The sequence below is a fragment of the Acinonyx jubatus genome, chromosome A1 (assembly GCF_027475565.1).
Source record: "Acinonyx jubatus isolate Ajub_Pintada_27869175 chromosome A1, VMU_Ajub_asm_v1.0, whole genome shotgun sequence".
In the NCBI taxonomy this organism is placed as follows: domain Eukaryota; kingdom Metazoa; phylum Chordata; class Mammalia; order Carnivora; family Felidae; genus Acinonyx; species Acinonyx jubatus.
In genome coordinates, this window is record NC_069380.1 from 2,211,189 (window position 1) to 2,233,556 (window position 22,368).

Sequence of the window (22,368 nt, forward strand, 5' to 3'; positions counted from 1 at the left end):
CACCACCATGAACAGTAAGTCCAAGGAACTATCAGCTGAAAGTAATACAGGGAGTTCCCATCACAGTGAATAACGAGTCATCTGAAAAACTCAGTTCCTGGATTGTCCAGAAAAGTTACGCTAAATTTCATTCTCCTTTCCACAAAGGGTACCCAAGAACTTTCAGCCCCTTAAAATTCCTGCCATAACTGGTTCCCAAGTAGATCAGCGTAACATTCTAACACCCTTAGCTCCAAATATTAACTCACAGATATAATTCAAAGCTTTTTGTTGTTTCTGCAGTTTTTCTATTTGAAAGAAGCAGAACAGGTTTCCGAAAGAAGCAAGGACTGTTTACCAGGTGCCTAAAGTCCTTTTCCATTTGGAATGTGGCACCACAAACCACCGAACAAAACCAAATAGACACAAGCATAAAAGTCTGCAATTCTACTCATTTTGAAAGTTGAGATCAAATATTACTTCTTCCACATAAGCCTTCTCCATTACTTTTGCAACTCATTACCTCTTCATACCATACTCCCTCCAAAATCTGCTCAGACTTCAGTTAAAGCACTTAATTGGTTTCATTAAAGTTAGCCGCTTAATATTGATGACCTAATACATGCAAAACATTTAAAACAGTGCCTGGTACATAATAAATCCTTAATAAATACTGGCTATTTTTTTAAGTAATCTCTACGCCCAACGTGGGGCTCGCACTCACAACCCTGACATCAAGAGTCGCATGTCTACTGACTCAGCCAGCCAGGAGCCCCAGTACTGGCTGTTATTATCATTACTATCCAAGAATCTTAATTTCCTCTCAAAATTTGGTTCTTTTTGCACGTTCCCTATTTCAGTGTTTCCCAAGTTAAAGAAATGATAAAAGTTTTCACTGGTCTGCAGTGAAATGAGAAACATTAAGAACAATGTCGTGAAGTTTTCATAAAGCTAACATGTATTGAATTCGAAGTACTATTCTTCCTTTGGTCTGAGGTTATTTTTCTCTCACTTCTGGTTTAAAAAGTGTTCTTTTGAAATAAAATAATGATAAAAAAATTAACAATCGTTGGACCCAGCCTTTTCTTTTGCTGTTATACTGGTGCATGTGTGGCTAAGAGAGCAGAACCACCAGTCCCACAGTTAACTGGCGCGGGAAGCCCGGGCCCAAGGACTCCTCACATCGCACCGCTGATCGGCACAAAGTCCTTCAAATTCCAATTCCTAAAATCTCTTTCAAAGTAAACTCTCTCTCGTTATTTTCACTCTCAGTGTAACAGCTCATATCCTGTTGCTGATCTCATTTGGTTCACTGCAAAAGCCAACTGGTCTCCTTGCCTCCAGCCCATCTCAATGGCCAGTGTAAAATGTGTTGTTCAGAGTATCACCTTGGCTGTGACACGGCTGGGAAGGAACTCCACGTGCATGACTGGTGTATGCGCTGTAACTGGGACTTCTTAGTAGCCACGTTTGACCACAGCTACTCAGATCACTAATTCCACCCACTGAAAGCCTACCTGAAGGTATATAATGTATACCTTATTTCTAACCCTCCCTATAGTCCTGGAAGGTGTTCTTTCAGTTTACAAACGTGAAACCTGAGGCTCAGAGAATTTAGTATCTTGCCCAATGTCACTTAGTAAATGATAAAGCCAGAATTCAAACCCACATCCGCTTGACAAAAATCCAAGGTTCTTTTCATTACGTCGTATTTTCCAAAAGTATATTTTCCTTCACTTTACCCACCATCTTAGTAGTTACATCCGATTTCAGAGCCAACATCTGATGCCAAGATAAAATCTTTCCCACAACTCCCATCTATCTTCAAATTTGCTTTCTTTTCAACGTCCACTAGAACTGATTGTCACCCTCAATGAAAATTCTGGTTTCTGAAAATCTCTGCTCCCTTCAGGTTGAACCCCATGGTCTACCCAATGGATTCATTATTATTCCTTCATTTGACTTTCCTTTGGAAAAGTATACTGGAGCTCAGTCTCCTACTGTTACATGAACAGTGAGGCATTTACTGAGTCTGCAGTATTATTTTTACTTAGCTTGCTTCACTTCTTCATATTTTTGCCTGGCCTCCATATTCAATCAAATTTGTCAATCTTTGTCTGTATACTACTGTATAGCTTTGAGATAAACGGTAACCTTGAGGTACTTTAAACTTCTTAATCATTTAGTTACTTACAACTAAGGTCAGCATATGAAACAATATACTCTCAAAATATTTTTAAAGACATTTAATATATTTTTAGAGTATTTCTGCTCTCCACAGAACAAAATGGTTTCTGCTTTAAAAAATCTCAACCCTCAGCTAAAAGAACAAAACAGATAAATCTCTTAGCACAATGCCTGAAATATAATAAGTTCTTAACAAATGGAAATTATCCCATTATAATGTAATGAAACACTGCTTTTATTGATTTATGTTTATTTTTAATCTTGAGAGGGAGGGAGAGAGAGAGAGACAGACAGACAGACAGACAGAGCACAAGCAGGGGAGGGGCAGAGAGAGAAGGAGACACAGAATCCAAAGCAGGCTCCAGGCTCTGGGCTGTCAGCACAGAGCCCAACATGGGGCTTGAATTCACGAACCACAAGATCATGACCTGAGCCGACATTGGACGCTCAACCGACTGAGCCACCCAGGCGCCCTGATGAAATACTGCTTTTAAATAAATTAGAAATAATGTGATTGTTAGTAAGAAAACTTCTGGTCACATATATATGCTATAAACCATTGGTCAGAAGTAACAAAGTAAAATCTTAGTTAACTAAGCAAATTAAATAAAAGCAAAAAAAAATCTATAAATCAAAAAATCTGATTCAAAAATCACCTGTAAGTGAATTTAAAAAAACAAACAAATAAGCAAACAAAAAAACGCCATCAAAAGAATCTTTGAAAGACATGGGTAAAATAGCCCCAAGAAATAATAAGTTAGATGTTCTTTTATAAATACTTCAGAAATTTCTCTGCTTTCTGTATCTGTGCTATCACATATAGAAAACAGTTTTGATTTAAAGGAAGAAAATCAAGCCTACCAAGGGGAAGTCTATATTCCTCTCCAACCCTGGCTAGAACTGACAAATTAGAGTCAAAGGCAACTTGAGATCTACATGCTTAATGCCTAATTCTTTCCAATAAGAATAAGTATTTATCAGTAATTTCTAACTGTTCAACTGTTTTAGAAATCCTCTGGATTTTGTATCTCAAATCAAATTTTATTTTTGAAATTTGATTTCAATAACTTAGTATTTTCTTTTATCCTGGTGAAATACTGAGCAATGATTTTTCCCTCTAGGCATTATCTCGTTGACTAGTTGTTACAAAAAGTAGAATTCCCATTCAAAATAAACTCGTAATACAATTCACAAATTTAGTCTGGTTATTTTGTAAGATGTCTGTGAGCAGTAAAGCATTATTTTTAACAAACACATTATCAAGAGAACCATCAGTAAAATCTGGGCGTCATGAAACAAAATCCCCTCTTCAACCCTAGCTAGAACGGATATTAAAAATCTTTGGGGGTGCCTGGATGGCTCAGTTGGTTGGGCACCTGACTCTTGATTTTGGCTCAGGTCCTGACCTTGCGGTCCTGGGACCAAGCCCTGTGTCAGTTCCATGCGGAGGGTGGAGCCTGCTTGGGATTCTCTGTCTCCCTCTGCCCCTCCCCCACTCAAGCTCTCTCTGTCCCTCTAAAATAACTAGCTAAACATTAAAAAAAAAAAAGAAAAAAAATCTTTGAAGTACTACTGTCAAGAGTTCTGAAGAACATACAAGGCATAAATATGTACATAAATATATCAAAGAAGTTTGGGTACTAGGTGCCTTACAAAATAACAGCTACTCCAATTTATATAAACACCACAAATGAAAAGATATCGAATGAATACGAATAAACACAATACTGTATCTCCTACTTAAACTTTAAAAACATAGATTTTATTTCTGAAAACAAAAACACATATAGTCATCGCTAAATAAAAGCAAGCGGGTTGCAATTACGATACCATAAATATTCTACTTAAATTGAGACTTAAATTGCCTTACCGTTTTCTCCATTTCCAGAGAGAGTAACTAGAATAGAAGAAAAATAGTGAATAAATAATATACTTTAAACATTTTGTACATAAATTTTATTTCAGAGCAACTATTCATCCTAATATCTTTTTCACAAAAATAAAATTTAGTTATAATATGTAAACACTAATGCAAATTCAAGATTGCACACTTTTTATTATTTTTTAAAATATAATTTATTGTCAAATTGGCGAACATACAGCGTATACAGTGTGCTCTTGGTTTTGGGGGTAGATTCCCATGATTCATCACTTACATACAACACCCAGGGCTCATCCCAACAAGTGCCCCCCTCAATGCCCATCACCCATTCTCCCCTCTCCCCCACCCCTCTTCACCTCTGTTTGTTCTCTGTATTTAAGAGTCTCTTATGGTTTGCCTCCCTCCCTCTCTGTTTGTAACTTTTTTTCCCCTTCCCCTCCCCCAGAGTCTTTGTTAAGTTTCTCAAGTTCCACATATGAGAAGACTGCACACTTTAAAAACACTAAAATGCTAAACATAAAATTTTTTTTCTCCTCAACCAATCACATTAAAATTTTTTTCAGACCTTTGTTACTTTCAAACCTATCAATATGTATACAGTTATGTTTTCTTTAGCTCTTTCCTGAATGCCACCTACAGAATAAACAGGACTCTCCTCTATGGCACTCATATTTACGTAATCAGTCTGGGATGTACCTTACTAAACTTTGTGAAAACTATACTCAAGACAATTTGTCTTTTTCTATAGAAAAAAGGAAAGGAACCCATCCCTATAATTTTTAGAGTGCTTTTAATCTCTAGCCTAAAACCCCGGGAATTGCTATTTATTCCTTCTCTCCAGGTAGTCCAATGGCTTTTAGGTCCTGTTAATTCTACTACCTAAGCCTCTTCAAATCTGTCACCTCCTTTCAATTTTTCCCATTACCTTATTTCAGGCCCTCTTCAAACACAATGGCTTAAAGACACTTTCAACTGTCAGTTTCAACACACCTCACCACCAGCAAATTTGATGGCTGAATATTCTTTAACACTTCCTAGCAGCCTTCAGAATAAAGTCCAAGATCTTCAGGGTAGCAACCACAGGCCCTCTGTGATCTACCTCTCCAGTCTGTCATTTGCCCATACCTGTGGTCTAATTATCCTGAACAAACAGCAGTTTCCTAAATGTATCAAGCAGTTTCACATGTGCTGTGTGCCTCTCCAACTCACACTCCAAGGCACAGTTTAAATACTACCTCCTTTATAAAGCCTTCCGGAGTCCCTCTTTAGGCAGAGCAGACACTCCTTTCTATCATCACTCTTTCATCTCTACCATGCCACGCCATCTTTTTTGCAATTACTTGGTGATATGTGTCACTCTACTGGACTGCACAGGTGTGGAATCATGTCTTAGATCAACAACCCTAAAAATTATTATTAACTGTATTTTACAGACAAGTAAGCTAAAGCTCAAAATATTTAAGTGACTTGGCTAAAGTCGCAAAACTAGTACATGTAGTGTAGCTCAAGCCTCCTTGGACTTGTATTCTGTCCTATAGTGTCTCTCACCTTATTCATTGTTTTAGTTCCAAAGCCTGGCATACAGCAGCAATGCTTAAGAAATATTTGTTAATTCAATAACCATTTTGGACTAAAATCTGTTGATAAAAGAGAGAAGTACCTGGACACCTCCTTAATAAACTAAAATATATCTACTTCGATCCCCAAACCAGCATAACTAATGAGAAACACGAGAGAAGTATTCCCACTAACATTCAGGAACAAAATAAACAAGTTCATGATTTTTTTTAAAGCATTGTTTTAGAGAGGCATAGGGCTTCTTCTCAACCCAGCTCAGATCAATCAGGTAGAACAGCGGAGTAGTTAGATCCTGGGCTGGTCCCCCCTGGCCTCACAGAGCATTCCCCATTTATGCTAACATACACTAAAAATATAATTTTCAATACTGTCCTGATGTGAAATGATTAGGAAGCACTAGGCAAGCCACACAATTATGAGAAATAAATTAGCGGTATACAAATGGAAAAGAAGCAAATGTATCACTAGTTGTATATTGTAAGACTACATGCCTTCATAGCCAAAGAAAACCAACAGAGAAACAACCATAAACGAAGGTGGTAGTGGTATACAGAAATCAGAGCTTTCCCAATATACATGCAATCACTCTGTAGAAATTATAAGTGAATAAAACTTTTATTTATAAAGCCACCTAAAAAGATAACATTCCTATGGATGGACATAAGAACTGGGCAAGATCTACACGAGGGCTCCCCACAAGCCTCCACTGATACCATGGGGACGAATGCTTCATTCCTGCCCCGGGGGAATGGACATCTACCAACTGCCCAGGCCTTCACCTGCTCTGTTACGGCCCCAGTAGGAAAGTGGGGGAGGAGATACAAGAGGGTTTCCTTGTGAAAGCTGGGCCAGGGGGAAGTCTAAGCCCACGCTCAGCCTCTGCTGGAGAAAGTGGGGACAGAGTGTAGTTTTCCCATGGTTTTTGGCTGCAGCAGGGCAGTTACTGTCTAGTTTGTCTTCCTAGGTTGCCCTTCTCCTGGTTTGGCTAAAGAAAACCAGCTTTCTTGGGGTTTTTCTGTCTGTGCCCATGGTGCTTCCAGGTTGGCAGCTTCTCTAGCATGCAGGATGGGACACATGAAGCAGGGAGTTTGCCTCAGTATCATTCCTCAGGCACCAAGGTCCCTCAGCTGATCTGCCTTTCTCTCTCCACACTTCAGCATCTTATGTTTGTTTATGTTCCAGGGTTTTTATTATTATTATTATTATTATTATTTTAATGTTTATTTATTTGAGAGAGAGAGAAATAGAGACAGACCGTGAGCAGGGGAGGGACAGAGAGAGAGGGAGTCACAGATTCTGAAGCAGGCTCCAGGCTCCGAGCTGTCAGCACAGAGCCCGACGCGGGGCTTGAACTCACAGACTGTGAGATCATGACCTGAGCTGAAGTCGGACGCTCAACCGACTGAGCCACCCAGGCGCCCACCGTACAATATCCAGGGGTTTTCGTTGTACTTAGCAGGAAGAACAGTAAGAGTGTGTATTCACTCGTCCCAGAACTGGAAATTCCAATTTGTTTCTTTTTACTGCAGAGTAGTATTCTATTGTATGGAGGTCCCACAACTTATTTATCCATTTACCAGTTGATAAGACATTTGCTTTTGGTTTTTGGCTACTATGAATACTCACATACAAACCTTTGGGTGGACATATATTTTCATTACTTGGGTAAATATTAGATACGAGATTGCTGGAGCTCTGTTTAACTTTATCAGACACAGCCACACCGCTTTCAAAAGTGGCTGTATTGTTTTACATTCCCCACCAAAAATGTATGTTACAAGTTGCTTCACACCCTCATCAACACTTGGAACTGTCAATCTTTAAACTCGCAGCTATTCTAAAAAATATATAGTGATACCTCATTGTGATTTCGTGTTTCCTTAAAGACTAATGATGCTGAATATCTTTTTACATGCTTATTGGCCAGTCCTACACTTCTTTGTGAAGTTGTGTGTTGAAATTGTTGGCCACATTTTAATCATTATTTCCTTTATTATTGAACTGTAGGCTCCTTATATATCCTAGATATAGTCCTTTAACCAATATATTGTGCAAATATTTCCATCTAGTCCATATTTTATCTTTTCACTTATTTAGCAGTGAGTTTTATTTATTTTTTAAAGAAACACAGTAAAACAGTGAGTTTTAAAGAGCAGAAATATTTTGTTTTGATGAAGCCTAATTTATCATTTTTTTTTCTTATATGGTTCATGCTTTGGGCCCTACTTAGCAAATCTTTACCAACCAGAGGACACAAAGACTTGCTCATATATTTCTTTCTTGAGGTTATACAGGCTTTACATTGAGGTCTGTAATCAATTTTAAAAGCTGATTTTAAAAATTCGGTATAAAAAAGATGGTATGAACAGGGCTGAAATAAATTTTATTGCATTTAGATGGCCAATAGTTCCAATCTTTTTAGCTGAAACTATCCTTTCCCTGTTGAATTGCCTTGAAACTTTTGATCAAAAACTAATTAAAAATTAAATTAATGGGGGTTATCTACGTGGCTCAGTTGGTCAAGCATCCGACTTTGGTTCACGTCATGATCTCATGGCTCAGATTCTCTGCTGTTAGTGCAGAAACCGCTTCAGATCCTCTGTCTCCTCTCTCTGCCCCTCCCCCATGCTTTCTCTCTCTCAAAAATAAATAAACATTTTTTAAAAAGTAAATAATTAATATGTGTAAGGGTCTGTTTCTGAACTCTTATTCTGCCTATTGATGTATATGTGACCAATCTTACCCCAATACCACACTCACTTGATTATATATAGCTCTTAGTAAATCTTGAAATCAGACAGTGTGAGTCCTCCAACTTCTTCTTTTTGAAAGGTGTTTTGGCTATTTTAGGTCCTTTGCACTTCCATATAAATTCTAAACTTATCTTACTGATTTCTTTAAAAAAAAAATGCCTGCTGGGATTTTGGTTGGCTTGGTGCTGACTTCATAGATCAATTTGGAAAGAACGGACATCTTTGTAATAATCAGTCTTCCGTTCCGTGGACACAGCGCATCTCTTCGTTTTAGATTTTATCTCATCAATACACAAAATCTTGTATGTATTTTGTTACATTTATCCCTAAAGTGTTTAATGTTTTTGATATGATTATAAATAGTGCTTTTAAAAAATTTCAATTTCTAATTCTTATTAGTTAGAAATATAGCTGAGTTTTGTTTAGTGATCTTGCATCATATCCTATGAACTTGCTACATTCACTTATTAGTTTTTAGTAGTATTTTTGTATATTCCTTGGGATTTTCTACATATATGATGTCTATTAACAGTTTTCCTCTCCCTACTATCTATGTATATGCATATACATGCTTTTTTTTAAGTAAAACATCTCATGAGTTCATACTAATAATTCAAATTCAAATTCAAGTCTACAAAGTTTTTATCATTTATCTTGTACTTTTTTTTTTTTAAGAACTGAGAATCCTGGTTCTCAAAGACAGGATGAAGAATTAGGATATCCTATATTACTCATTTTATTTTTTTAAATGCTTATTTTTGAGAGAGAGAGAGAGAGAGAGAGCAAGCAGAGGAGGGGCAGAGAGAGAGGAAGACAGAGGATCTGATGCTGGCTCTGTGCTGACAGCAGCGGGTCCAATGCAGGGCTCGAACTCTCCAACCACGATATCATGACCTGAGCTGAAATTGGATGCTCAACTGACTGAGCCACCCAGGCGCCCCTTATTACTCATTTACTTTATCCCATATTGCCCACCCAACAACTTCGATAATGAGACCAATATGATTACTGAAAATATGATTACTCATTTAAATAATTTTTTCACACTGCTGTCCATTTTCTAATAGCTCTACTATATCTACATGTTGCAGCATATACCCAATTACAAACTATAGTCCCTTTTCCTTATTACCTTTACTTATAGGTCTTAGGTCTCTAAGAACAGACGTATTTAATGTTCATATCAGAGTTTAAGTTGATATCTCTGCAGTCACTCTGGTTGTCTAAAACTCATTCCCATTCTCTAGCAAACTGGTTTTGTCATAGATATTATTCAATTTGTCGAATGTTTTTGTGCTCTGGGGAGACTCAAAAATAATGCACCATCACCTTCCCAGAATCTCATGACAGTGACTTTTTGAAAAGAACAGACCAGAGGTGCCTGGGATGGTTGAGCATCCGACTCCCGATTTCAGCTCAGGTCATGATCCCAGGGTCATAGGACTGAGCCCCAAGCTTAGCACAGAGCCTGCTTAAGATTCTTTCTCTCGGGGCGCCTGGGTGGCTTGGTCGGTTAAGCGTCCGACTTCGGCTCAGGTCACGATCTCGCGGTCCGTGAGTTTGAGCCCCGCGTCAGGCTCTGGGCTGACAGCTCAGAGCCTGGAGCCTGTTTCAGATTCTGTGTCTCCCTCTCTCTCTGCCCCTCCCCTGCTCATGCTCTGTCTCTCTCTGTCTCAAAAATAAATAAACGTTAAAAAAAATTTTAAAAGAAAGATTCTTTCTCTCTTCCCCCACCCCTCTCCCCTGCTCTCCCATGGGCACTCTCCCTCTTCCTCTCTGAAAATAAATAAGTAATGAAAAGAATAGGCCAGACGCCTTATGAAATGTACCAGATTTGTCTGTTTCTTTTTGGTGTCCTCAACTTCATACTCTATCCCCTACCCCAAACTCCTCTTCCTATTATTCCACTCCAAGTGTAAAGGTTTCAATGTAATTTGGGGGTGGGAGGGAGAGAATGGACAAGAATATTCAGATCTGAAGTATTCTGGGATCAGGAGGTATATTATTGAAGTTTGTCACTCTGCCACACTTGGATCACTTGACAAGGTAGCAACCACCAAGCCTCTCCTTTGTGAAGGCACATTTTTCACTTAACAATCATGAAGTCTTTTGTGGGGTAAAAGTTAACAATATGTGAATATCTTCTTCACCCAACACGTTTCCCCGAATGGTGTTAATATCCGCTGATGAATCAATTATTTTGTAGAATTTGAAAATTACCATTAAAAACCCTCTTTTATTTATTTCTACACTTTTAAGCAGGCATTCTTCTATAAAGCGCTTTCAACTAGTGATTAACTAGAGCTTCCGAAAAAGGCAGCACAAAAACTTAATTATTGCCCTTTACCCACTTTCAGAACAGAATGTTGATATAACATGCAACTCCACTGTTAGCAAATAAATTCAAATTTTCTCTTTTTGAATATCAATGAGGAAACTTATGGATTTTTATTTAATATGCCATTATTGGCTACCCTCATTCTTTTTTAGGCTCAAACTGTCTCGTCTTTGGCCAATGCTCTTCCGAGGGACCCCTGCAACCTCCTGAATGGGCCCTGTTAGTCTCTGAGCACGTCTTTGCTGTCTAGCACAAGATGTCCCAGGGCTCACTTTACATCTTCCCTCCTGCAGACCTGAAATTAGCCATTTCTCCAAGGGGCACTGGTTCTTTTTTTTTTTTTTTTTTTTTTAAGTAGGCTCTAACCCTAATGTGGGTCTTGAACTCACGACCCCTACCCATACCCCCCCACCAAATCAAGAGTGGCATGCATTATGGACCCAGCCAGCCACGGTGCCTGCATTGGTTCCTTTTAGTAGTATTTGGAAACCAAGTGTTGAATACTAGGGGTGCTCATAGCTACTGGAGTTTCATTGCTTTTAGGCCCTTTGGGATGACTGAAATAGTGTTACAAATCCATATTTATATTCACATTGATATTTCCAATTCAAATAGAACATTATGAAGTTTTTCCTTAATTTTCTTGGCATTATATTTGTATCTCTTTGCATTTATGTACAGTGAAAATCTTAGTTCCTAATTAATTTACTTACTCAGCTCATCCTAAAATATAAACAAAATAGTTTAAAAACTGCATACTAGTTTACGGTTTCTTTGTAGTTTTAAAATTCTGCTTCGTTTTGGGTTTAAACTATATCCCACGAAGGAGTACAATATCCAAAAGCCACTTGAAACGATTCTTTCCTGTGTATAGTATCAATTTTACGTAAAATTAAGTTATTTGTGTCATGGTCCCAAACTTTACAGTTTGCTTTTGCCTCCTGTTTAATTTTATTTTTTGAATATGCAAAAAATATAAATGGCTTAAAAGTCAAAACTACACAAAAAGGTACTCAGAAAGACCTAGCTTTCCTTCCTTACCCTCTCACTCCAGGTAGTCATTTTTATTAGCCTCCTTTATCATATTTCTTTTAGCAAAGTAAACAAATAAAAATGTATTTCTAATTTCCTCCTTTACATATTTATTCTGCATCTTGCTTTTCTCATTTAACACACCCTGGAAATCACTGCACATTAGTACATAGAGACAATCATTGTTTGTGTTTTAAAGCAGTGCACAGTATTCCATTGTGTGGGTGTTCCAGTTCTACAATCAGGGCTCTATTGATAGACACTTGGGCAGTCTCCAACCTCTACTGTTACAAACAATGTGGCAATGAATAACCTTATGCATGTGTTGTTTATTTGTGGAAGTTTATTCTCAGTGTCCATTACTGATAATGAAATTGCTGGACCAAAAGTAAATCTGCCTGGTTTCCCCAAATCCCTGTTAGAAGGGTTGTTCCATTTTGTACCCCTCCCAGCAATGCTGGAGACTGCCAGTTTTCCCACCATCGACCCAATACAGTGTTTCTAAACGTTTTGTATCACAGGGTGATTTTACTTTGCATTTTCTTCTACATGAGAATAAGCATCTTTTCATATGTTTATGAGCCAGTCCCTTCCTTCCATCCTTTCCCCGCAACTGTTTCTGTCACTTATGCACTTTTTTTTTTCTATTGGGCTTTCCTCACTCCCCGCTTATAAGGCCATCCACCCATGTTTCCTTCCAGTACTTGAATGTTTTCATTTTTTACATTCAAATGTGGCCCATTTTGAAAGGGGAAAAGTATCAGGTAAGCCTGAAAAATCTTGTGTCGCCAGAAAGTCAGGAAAGGATAAATGATGGCGACATGTTGAAAGAACATGGAAAAGTTGAAGGGGCTCCTCCCGGCCAAATCCGGGACAATACGAGAACAGATTACAGAGTCTTAAGGTATTTGCCCACAAAGACACCCATCTGGAGTCAGATGCCGAGACACCGTGCGGGCTACAAGCCGTGTACTAAGGAGAAATCCAACCGTGGCACAGGCTTCTCAAAACCTTGGCCGACTACAGAGAGCTCTAGAGCAGGCGGCCCCTTCTCACTCAGACACGGGATGGATGCAGGCTGGCACAGGAAGGGGTGACCGTGTGTGCAGTTAGTCACATTGACAGAGCTGACAGCCAGAAGCTGACACAACTGAGCGGCAAGCGCTTCCTCGAAGGATCTGTGTGGTACGTCTGAGTCTACTTATTAATTACAAAGAAACGCTGTACCTTTACGGGATGGAGAAACTTGGCCTGAAGCGCCTGAAGTGGTAACTGAAGTTAACATCCGAGACATGGTACAATCAATGGCACAGCGTCACTCTGGGGTACTCCTGCTAAAAATATGCGCCTTGAATCTAATCGTGAGGAAACACCACCTAATTTAAGGGGCCTTCCGCAGAGGAAGCCTGTCCTCGTCAAAACTGTTACGGTCATGAGAGAGAAAGCAATACTGAGCAACTCTTCCAGATGAAAAGACACTAAGAGACAGGAGACTACCCGCAGTGTGATCCTAGGCCGGACTGTGGAGCAAAAGGGATTAGTGGGGCACCTGGTGAAATCTGAATAAGGCTTATAGACTGGGGTAGTATTTTATCAACGCTAATTTCCTGATTTTGTGAACTGTATGCTGATACTATGTAAGAAAATGTTCTTTGCTGCGGATGGAAGTTTGTGTCCCCCCCCCCCCACCCAATTCATATTATTTTTTGAAGATGGGGCCTTTGGGAGGTGATTAGGTCATAAAGGTGAAGCCTTCGAGAATGGGATTAGTGCCCTCATAGGAGATCTCAGAGAAATCCTTTGTCCCTTCTGCCACGTGACGATATAGTGAAAAGATGGCCATCTATGAACCAGTAAGCGGGCCCTCACCGGACAACAAATCTGTGGTGCCTGATGTTGGACTTCCCAGCCTTCTGAGAAATAAATTTCTGTTGTTTATAAGCCACCTGGTCTGCAGTGCTGTTACAGAAGTTTGAACAAACTTTTTCTTAGAAAATATCACTGAAGTATTGGTGAAGGGACGTTATATCTGCGACTTACTCTCAAACTGTTTCAGAGACAATGACAAAGAACGTGCAGCAAATAATAACATTCAGGGAATCAGGGTGAAGGACATATGAAAATCCTTCGGACTATTTTTCACAAGTCTGAAATTACTTTGAAATTAAAAGTTTCGGGACGCCTGGGTGGCTGGCTCAGGCGGTTAGGCATCCAACTCTTGATCTTGGCTCAGGTCATGATCTCACAGTTTGTGAAATCAAGCCCTCCATCGGGCTCTGTGCTGGCAGTGTGGAGCCTGCTTGGGATTTTCTCTCTTGCTCTCCCTCACTCTCTCTCTCTCTGCCCCTCCTCAGCTCTTGCTGTCTCTCAAAATAAATAAATAAACATTAAAAAAATTAATAAAATTAAAATGTTGAAATAGAAGAGAAGAAAAAATAAGATTTTATCAATTTGTAGTTTATTCTTGGAGTATCATGCGAGGTATGGACTAGATTTTATCTCTCACCAAATATCTACCCAGTTGTCCCATCTGTTCCTCTGTGACTTGAGATGCTACTTTTATCATGTCCTACATTTCTATAATTACTATTTGTGGACATTCTAGTCTGCTCCATTGGCCAATACTTCTATCCACGCACCATACCATACAATTGTTTAAGGCTTTATTTTCTAGAGCAGCTTTAGGTTCAGAGCAAAACTGAAGGGACAGTAGAGTGAGTTCTCAAATAACCCACTTACCCCAACAGGTTTTTTTAATTTAAGAGAGACAGCGCACGCACGGTGCATGAGCAAGGGAAGGGCAGAGAGAGAGAAAGAGAGAGAATCCCAAGCAAGCTCCATGTTGTCAGCCCAGAGCCCGATGTGGGGCTTGATCCCATTAACCATGAGATCATGACCTGACCCGAAATCAAGAGTCAGACACTCAACTGACTGAGCCACCCAGGCTCCCCTCAACAGATTTAATTATAGAGGTTTTGTAGTTTAAAATCTGGTGGGGTTTGCCCTCTTTATGACTCTTCTTCAGAGGTTTCCTGGTTCTTTCTTGTTTGTTTTTCCCAATGACTTTTAGGATCGACTTATCTAGTGCCAGAAAAAAGACAACTTTGTTGAGAATGGAATTAATTCATTTATATATTGACTTGAGGAGATCAGAAATCTCTGTAATGTTGAGTTATTCTATTCATGAACATGAAATATGAAATGTCTTTCCACTTATTTAAGTCTACTTTTGTGTTTTTCAAGAATGTTTACCCCTTACAGATTTGTCATATTTCTTAAGTTTATTCTTAAGTATTTTATCTTTTTGATGTTAGTGGAAAAGGAGACTTTTCTTCCACTATGTTCTCAAACAAATTATTATGTATATACAGAAAGTATTGGGTTTTTGTTTGCTAATTTTACTCAATTCTTTTGGTTTCAGTGTTCTGCTGTTATTGATCCTCTTGGCTTTTCAACATATACTATCACATCATCTACACAGAGAAGTAGCTTTTTCTATTCCTTTCCAATGTCTTATGCTTCTAATTATTTTCTCGATTGAATATAGCAGTTGATTTTGTCAATACAGTACGATGGTACACAGCAATGGCCATGGGAACAAAGCATCTTACTTGTTCCTGGTTTTAGCAGAACGTGATCAAGTATTTTGTATGTGCGTAATTTTGTCCAAAAGTCATTTATTACTATTTTATCAAGTCTTTTTTTAAAATGAGAAATAGGGGCATCTCAATGGCTCAGTCAGTTAAGCATCCGACTCTTGATTTCAGCTCAGGTCATGTTCTTACAGTTGTGAGTTCAAGACCCACACTGGGCTCTGTGCTGACAGTGCAGAGCCTGCTTCGGATTCTCTCTCTCCCTCTCTCTCTGCCCCTCCTCTGTTAGCACTCATTCTCTCTCTCACTCTCTCAAAATAAATAAATAAACCTTAAAAAATACATAAAATTAGAAATAGATGTTGGCATTTTTCAAATAGCTCTTCATCATCTACAGCAATAATGACTTTTCTTCCTAAATGATGAATTTAATAACAAAAGGTAAGTAGAAGAAATTAGCTACTACCTCCCAGATGTACTGTAATACCACTTTTTCCAGAGGCACAGTCTTTTCAGAAGTGATGTGCTCCCCACCCTCCACCCCCATCACCACTATTGGTAGCTTTGTTCCCAAAGATCAACAAGTCTAAAAGAATTTAAATAGGTATTTCATGAAAAAAGAATTCTACGGCAAAAGTTTAGAAAAATACTGGGTGAAACAGTTACTGACTTGGTTATGGCAGGGCTTCTTAAAACTTGTAATATGCATAAAATATCTAGGAATAAACTTAACAAAAGAGGTGAAAGACCTGTACTCTGAAAACTATAAAACACTGATGAAAGAAATTGAAGATGACACAAAAAAATAGACATTCCATACTCGTAGACTGGAAGAACACATATTGTTAAAAAATATCTATTATTACCCAAAGCAATCTACACATTTAATGCAATCCTTATCGAAATAACAGCATTTTTCAAAGAACTAGGACAAACAATCCTATAATTTGTATGGGACCACAAAAGACCCCAAATAGCCAAAAAAAAACTTGAAAAAATAAGAAACAAAACTGGAGTTATCACAATTCCAGACTTCAAGTTATATTACGAAGCCATTGTGATCAAAACAGCATAGTGCTGGCAGAAAAACAGACACATAGATCAATGGAAAAGAATACAGAGCCCAGAAGGAAATTCCTAATTATATGGTCAAATAATCTTTAACAAAGCAAGAAAGAATATCCAATCAGAAAAAGACAATCTCTTCATAAATGGCACTGAGAAAACTGGACAGCCACATGCAAAAGAAACTGGATGACTTTCTTACACACAAAAAATAAATTCAAAATGGATCAAAGACCTACATATGATACCTGAAACCATAAAAGAGCAAAGACAGTAACCTTTGACATCGGCCACAGCAACTTCTTAGATGTGTCTCCTGAGGCAAGGGAAACAAAAGCAAAAATAAACTATTGGGATTATATCAAAATATAAAGCTTCTGCATAGCAAAGGTAACAATCAACAACCTAAAAAACCTACCGAATGGGAGATGTTTGCCAATGACCTATACAATAAAGGGTTAATATCCAAACTATATGAAGAACTTCTACAACTCAACACCAAAAAAACAAATAATGCAATTAAAAATGGGAGAAGACATGAATAGACATTTGTCCAAGAAGACACACATTTGTCTAACAGACACAGGAAGATGTACTCAACGTCACTAATGATCAAGGAAATGCAAATCAAAACCACAACGAGAGATTATCTCACTCCTGTCAGAATGGCTGAAACCAAAAACTTAAGAAACAAGCATTGGTGAGGAAGTAGAGAAAAAGGAACCCTTGTGCACTGATGGTAGAAATGCAAACTGGTACAGCCACTGTGGAAGACGGAGGTTCTTGAAAACATTAAAAATAGAGCGACTCTATGATCCAGGAACTGCACTACCGGGTATTTACTCAAAGAATATGAAAACGCTAACTTGAAGGGATATATGCACCCCTATGTTTACTGCAGCATTATTTACAATAACCAACTATGGAAGCAACCCAAGTGTTGACAGATAAATGCATAAAGAAGCTGTGCTATATATTTACAATGGAATATTACTGAGCCATAAAGAAGAATGAAACCTTGCCATTTGCAACAACACGGATGGATCCAGAGGGTACAACGCTATGTGAAATAAGCCGGTCAGAGAAAGACAAAAAGCGCATGGTTTCACTCATCTGTGGAATTTAAAAGGCAAAACAAACGAACAAAGGCAAACCAAAAATAACTGACTCTTAGCTACAGAGAACAAACTGATGGTTACCAGAGGGGAGGTGGGCGGTGGATGAAACAGGGGAAGGGGATTAAGAGGACGCTTATGCTGATGAGAGATGCGAAGTCTATGGGACTGCTGAATCACTACACTGAACACCTGAAACTAATACAACACTGTTAATTACACTGGCATTTAAAACGGAAACTTGTAATATGCAAATGAGCACTGTGATATTAAAGAACTACCGTATGAAGTACAAGTGCACATTTATACATCTTTGTATTCCCAGTGCCAAATACGACACCGAGAACACTATACGCACTTAATGTTTGTTAAATGACGAAATCAACACGGAGATATTCTTAAGGTCGGGGGCATATCTGTATTCAAGATTAATTGTGAGCTATCTCCTATGTGAATACATTCAATTCTCTCTCTTCTACTAGCATGGGAATTGGTGCTATATAATCAATTCACTCAGTCAACAAATATCTGAGTACATATTAAGCAGGACCTGTTTTTAGGTTCTGGAAATAAAGCAGTGAACATATTACTCAGGAGAGAAACATAAATAACTACATTAAGCAGCAGTAAGTGCCATGAAGAAAAACAACGCAGGGTAAGAAAGTGAAAGAGGAAGTACTTATGTTCCATGGCGTAGTCAGCAAAGCCTCTCTGACAGTTGAGTATTCTGAAAGAAACCTAGATGGAGACAAGCAGCCCTTCGGAATCTGGGAGGAAAGCATCCCAAGCAGAAAGAGAAGGAAGTACAAAGGTCCTCAGGTGGGACGTGTGTGGTCTGACAGGTAAAAAGCAAGGAGGCCTGTTTGGCTGAAGCAAAGCGGGCAAAGGAAGAGAGGAGTCAAAATCAGTGGCAGACCAGAACACTTAGGGCCTGACGGACTACAGAAAGAACGTTGGATTTCGTGAGGAGCAAAGAGGAAAGCCACTGGAGGGTGCTGGACACAGAAGTAATCATCTTGCCTCGGATTTTTAATGATTCCTGCTGACATTTGAGGGGGGGACTGTTAGGAAGCTACTGCATATGTGTACATGGTATTTCTCATAGCCATGACCCCTCACTTCTCCTTTTTTAATACTTGTAAAAAGTATGCCACTTATCCACAGAAAAATAAGAATCATACAGTACCAGGAACAAGAAACAATCAGTGTAAATTCACACCAGTGATATATGCGATCCGCATGTGCAAAAATAACATTTCGGTGTTATTAATTCCTCCAGGTGCTGATGATATCCTTTTCATGCAATTAGTTTAAAAAGCTTCCCTGAAGACTTCACATTTAATAAGTTCATACTTAGTTTTATATGTTGTCCAATTAGTACGCTAATAAAAATGTCTCCTCCTATGATTCCAACCGGGTGGGCCTACGTTCACATTAGTAAGCATAACGAAGCATTGGAAGAAGTGAGAGGACACGGAGAACAGAAATGTTTTAAAAATAATTTTAAACGATCTTTTATCATCAAGGGGTGTGGATCTCAACTTTAGAGAGACCTGTTTTCCATCAAAGCATCATCACCGTTACTTGGGACCTACTACTTGAGTTCAGTGGAGAGGCCCATCCCCTAAAGACGACGTGCTGCGTATCTCAGCAACACCTAAATCTGTGTAGCTCATACACCTGCAAGAACAGTGCCAGGTATCAATCTTCTTAAAGTCCCATGTGACGTGGAGGACCCCCCTCTCTCAGCATACTCCCCCTCCCCCCCACCCGCTCATGCCAGATAGGCACACGCTTTTGCAATATGATCTTCAGATACAGTCAATTAAGAATTAAAAAAGACTGTAAGAAAGTGCTCCTTCATTCACTGAAGCCAGAGGGAGGAAGGGATAAAAACTCTAAGAATTAAAAATAGAGAAACAAGGGGCGCCTGGGTGGCCACCTGGTCAAGCGTCAGACTCTTGGTTTTGGCCCAGGTCATGATCTCCCGGTTTGTGTGACTGAGCCCTATGTCAGGCTCTGCGCTGGCCGCATGGAGACTGCCTGAGATCTTCCCTCTCCCTCTTTCTGCCCCCCACTCCTGCTGGTGCTCTCTCTCCCTCTCTCTCAAAATAAATAAATAAACATTCTAAAAAACTAAAAATAAAGAAACAAAGAAAACTGCCCAAAAAAGGAAGACAAGAAAAAATACGCTAGTGGCTACTTAAATCTTTGCCCCACCTCCAGTAATATTTGAAAGCCTGCTCTGCTAAAAACTTTACATTATTTTGCAAGACCGGTATTATTCCATTTTATAGCATGGCAACAAGCACAGGCAGGTTAAATAATTTATGAAGATCATCCAACAAGTATTAGTATGGCCAGGAGGCCAGCGTGTAGCAGCTGTCGAAACAAAGGAGGAATGGAGAGGAAATTATGTCGGAGAAGTCGTGAGGGGAGGAGGCCATGGTAGGGACCTTAGGTAGTCCACTGAACAAGACAGGAAGCCAGCCGAGGTTTTCAGAAGAGGAGTGACGAATGTGGTATTGATTTTCAAGGAGTTATTCTGGCTGCTGTGTGGAGAATGGACGGGGTACGGGGTGAGGAGAGAGCGCCAAAAATGTAGAGTACTACAATGATGTAACAAACCACCGATAACTCAATGGCTTTAAAAAACCACCATGTATTATTTCCAGGAATCGTGGGGGTTAGCAGTTCAGGCTATGATCAGCTGGACTGTTCTCCTGCTCGTTACAGTCAACTGGCAGCTCAGCTGGGGCAGGAGAGTCTAAGATGGTCTCATTCACACATCAAGGCCTTTGGCACTTAGCTCATCTTGGCTGGGCCTCTCTCTCCATAGAGTCTGACCTCCCTTAAGGCAACAGGTTTCAAAGAGCTGAGACAGGAGAGGCATGCTGTCTTGATGCCTCGGGTCCAAATCTCACACATCACTTCTATCACATTCTATTGATCCAAGCCAGTACAACGCCAAACCCAGACTCACCGGGCAGGCAAAGACTCCCTATCCTGACGAAAGGAGGTGCAAATTGCTGGAATCCGGTTTTTCAATCTGCTTCACAAGACAGAGATTTTATGGTGGCTTGAATGAATATAGTGGCAGGAGTGATGGTCAACAGGCAGATTTAATGCCAGGATTTGCTGATTAATTGGATATGGGATGATTTGTCAACCAAGAAACGAGAAGGATGAAACTCATTTACTGAGCTAGGACAGGAAGAGCTGGTTCAGGGGAGAGAGAGAGAGACAAGGACAAAGAGAGACAAAGAAAGATACATGCTCTATCTTCTGTGTCACAAACTAGAAGAGGCCAGGGGAGAAGGAAAGTTTTATTTGTATCACTAGGGCATCACCCTCTTCCAAACAGTCTGCCTTGGTTTCTAAGTTGTCCAGTACCTTCTCCTTCATATCTCCTGTCTTATAAGAAACCAGTGAAGACACAAAGGATCAGTTTATATAAAAGAATATATAAAAGCTCTTTCTGAGGGCGCCTGGGTGCCTCAGTTGGTTGAGCATCTGACTTTGGCTCAGGTCATGATCTCCCAGTTTGTGAGTTCAAGCCCCGCATTGGGCTCTGTGCTAACAGCTCAGAGCCTAGAGCCTGCTTCATACTCTGTGTCTCCCTCTCTCTTGGCCCCTCCACTGCTCGTGCTCTGTCTCTCTCTTTCTCAAAATAAATAAACATTAAAAAAAAAAAAAGAGCTCTTTTTGTTCATTTGGGTTGGGCTGTTTTTGTTTTTTGGCCTTTTTTTTTTTTTTTGGATACTTGTTTATAGAGCTCTCTCTGACCAGTTTGCTTTCTGGTCTCAACAGAGAATAACATAAGAACAGATTAATTCACTAGCAGTGAAAAGAAAAAAAAATCTGTTCTTTAGAAAAAGAAAAAAAAGGAAAGAAGGCTGGGATAATTATAGAATGTAAATAAGGCTTGCAGGGCACTATAGCTTTCAAAAGGCAAGTTATATAGAAAATTACTACACTCCAGGATCTGAGAACAGATAGGAAAAGGAAATAACAAAATAAGAAGGCTTTTAAAAATATTCTAAATCACATCTTAAATTTTCCTATAATTACGTCAACCACTGGCGATGAGACATAGGGAGCCAGAATTTTTTCTTAAATAACATGAGCATAATTTCAAAGAATCATTGTTTCATTATCCAAAACAAAGACTACAGATACAGAACCAAAAAGCATTCTCATCTAGGCTTCAACCCTGAAGACTACTGAAATATATGTCAGGTAATTACAATTTAATTAATATTATTACTGTGGATGTTTGTTCTAACATATTCAAACACAATTCCAGTGAGTTTGAAGACCCTCACTGTATGGTTCTATTCAACTGAACACACATTAACTGATGTCAAATGGAAATTAGACTCTCTAAGGGGCGCCTGGGTGGCTTAGTTGGTTGAGCATCTGACTTCAGCTCAGGTGTTGGTCTCACGGCTCATGAGTTCAAGCCCCGCCTCGGGCTCTCTGCTGTCAGTGCACAGCCTGCTTCAGATCCTCTGTACCCACCCCTCCCCTCACCCCTCCCCTACTTGCGCACATGCTCTCTCTCTCTCTCTGTCAAAAATACATAAAAACATTTTTAAAAATGTATGCTCTAAACCCTAATGCAAATCACTAAAATAACAGTTACAGCTGATAAGCCAACAAAGGAGAGAAAATAGAATCATTTAAAAAAACCGAAACTCAAAAATCATTTAAAAATTAACTCAAGGGGCGCCTGGGTGGCTCAGTCAGTTGAGCGTGGACTTTGGCTCAGGTCATGACCTGACTACCTAACTTAAACCTAACTACATCATAATCACACTACATGTTACTGGTTAAAACACCTCAA

General features: G+C 39.2%; 1 protein-coding gene across 3 annotated transcripts in view; it reads right to left on the reverse strand.

The window, feature by feature from the left end:
* Positions 1-22,368, reverse strand: part of ZDHHC20 (zinc finger DHHC-type palmitoyltransferase 20) — a 70,503-nt gene that overhangs the window by 41,465 nt on the left and 6,670 nt on the right. For all 3 annotated transcript variants that reach the window (XM_053206559.1, XM_027064530.2, XM_027064532.2), the window contains exon 2: positions 4,037-4,063. In XM_053206559.1, the coding sequence (XP_053062534.1) occupies positions 4,037-4,063 (27 nt within the window). The remainder of the gene's footprint in view (positions 1-4,036; positions 4,064-22,368) is intronic.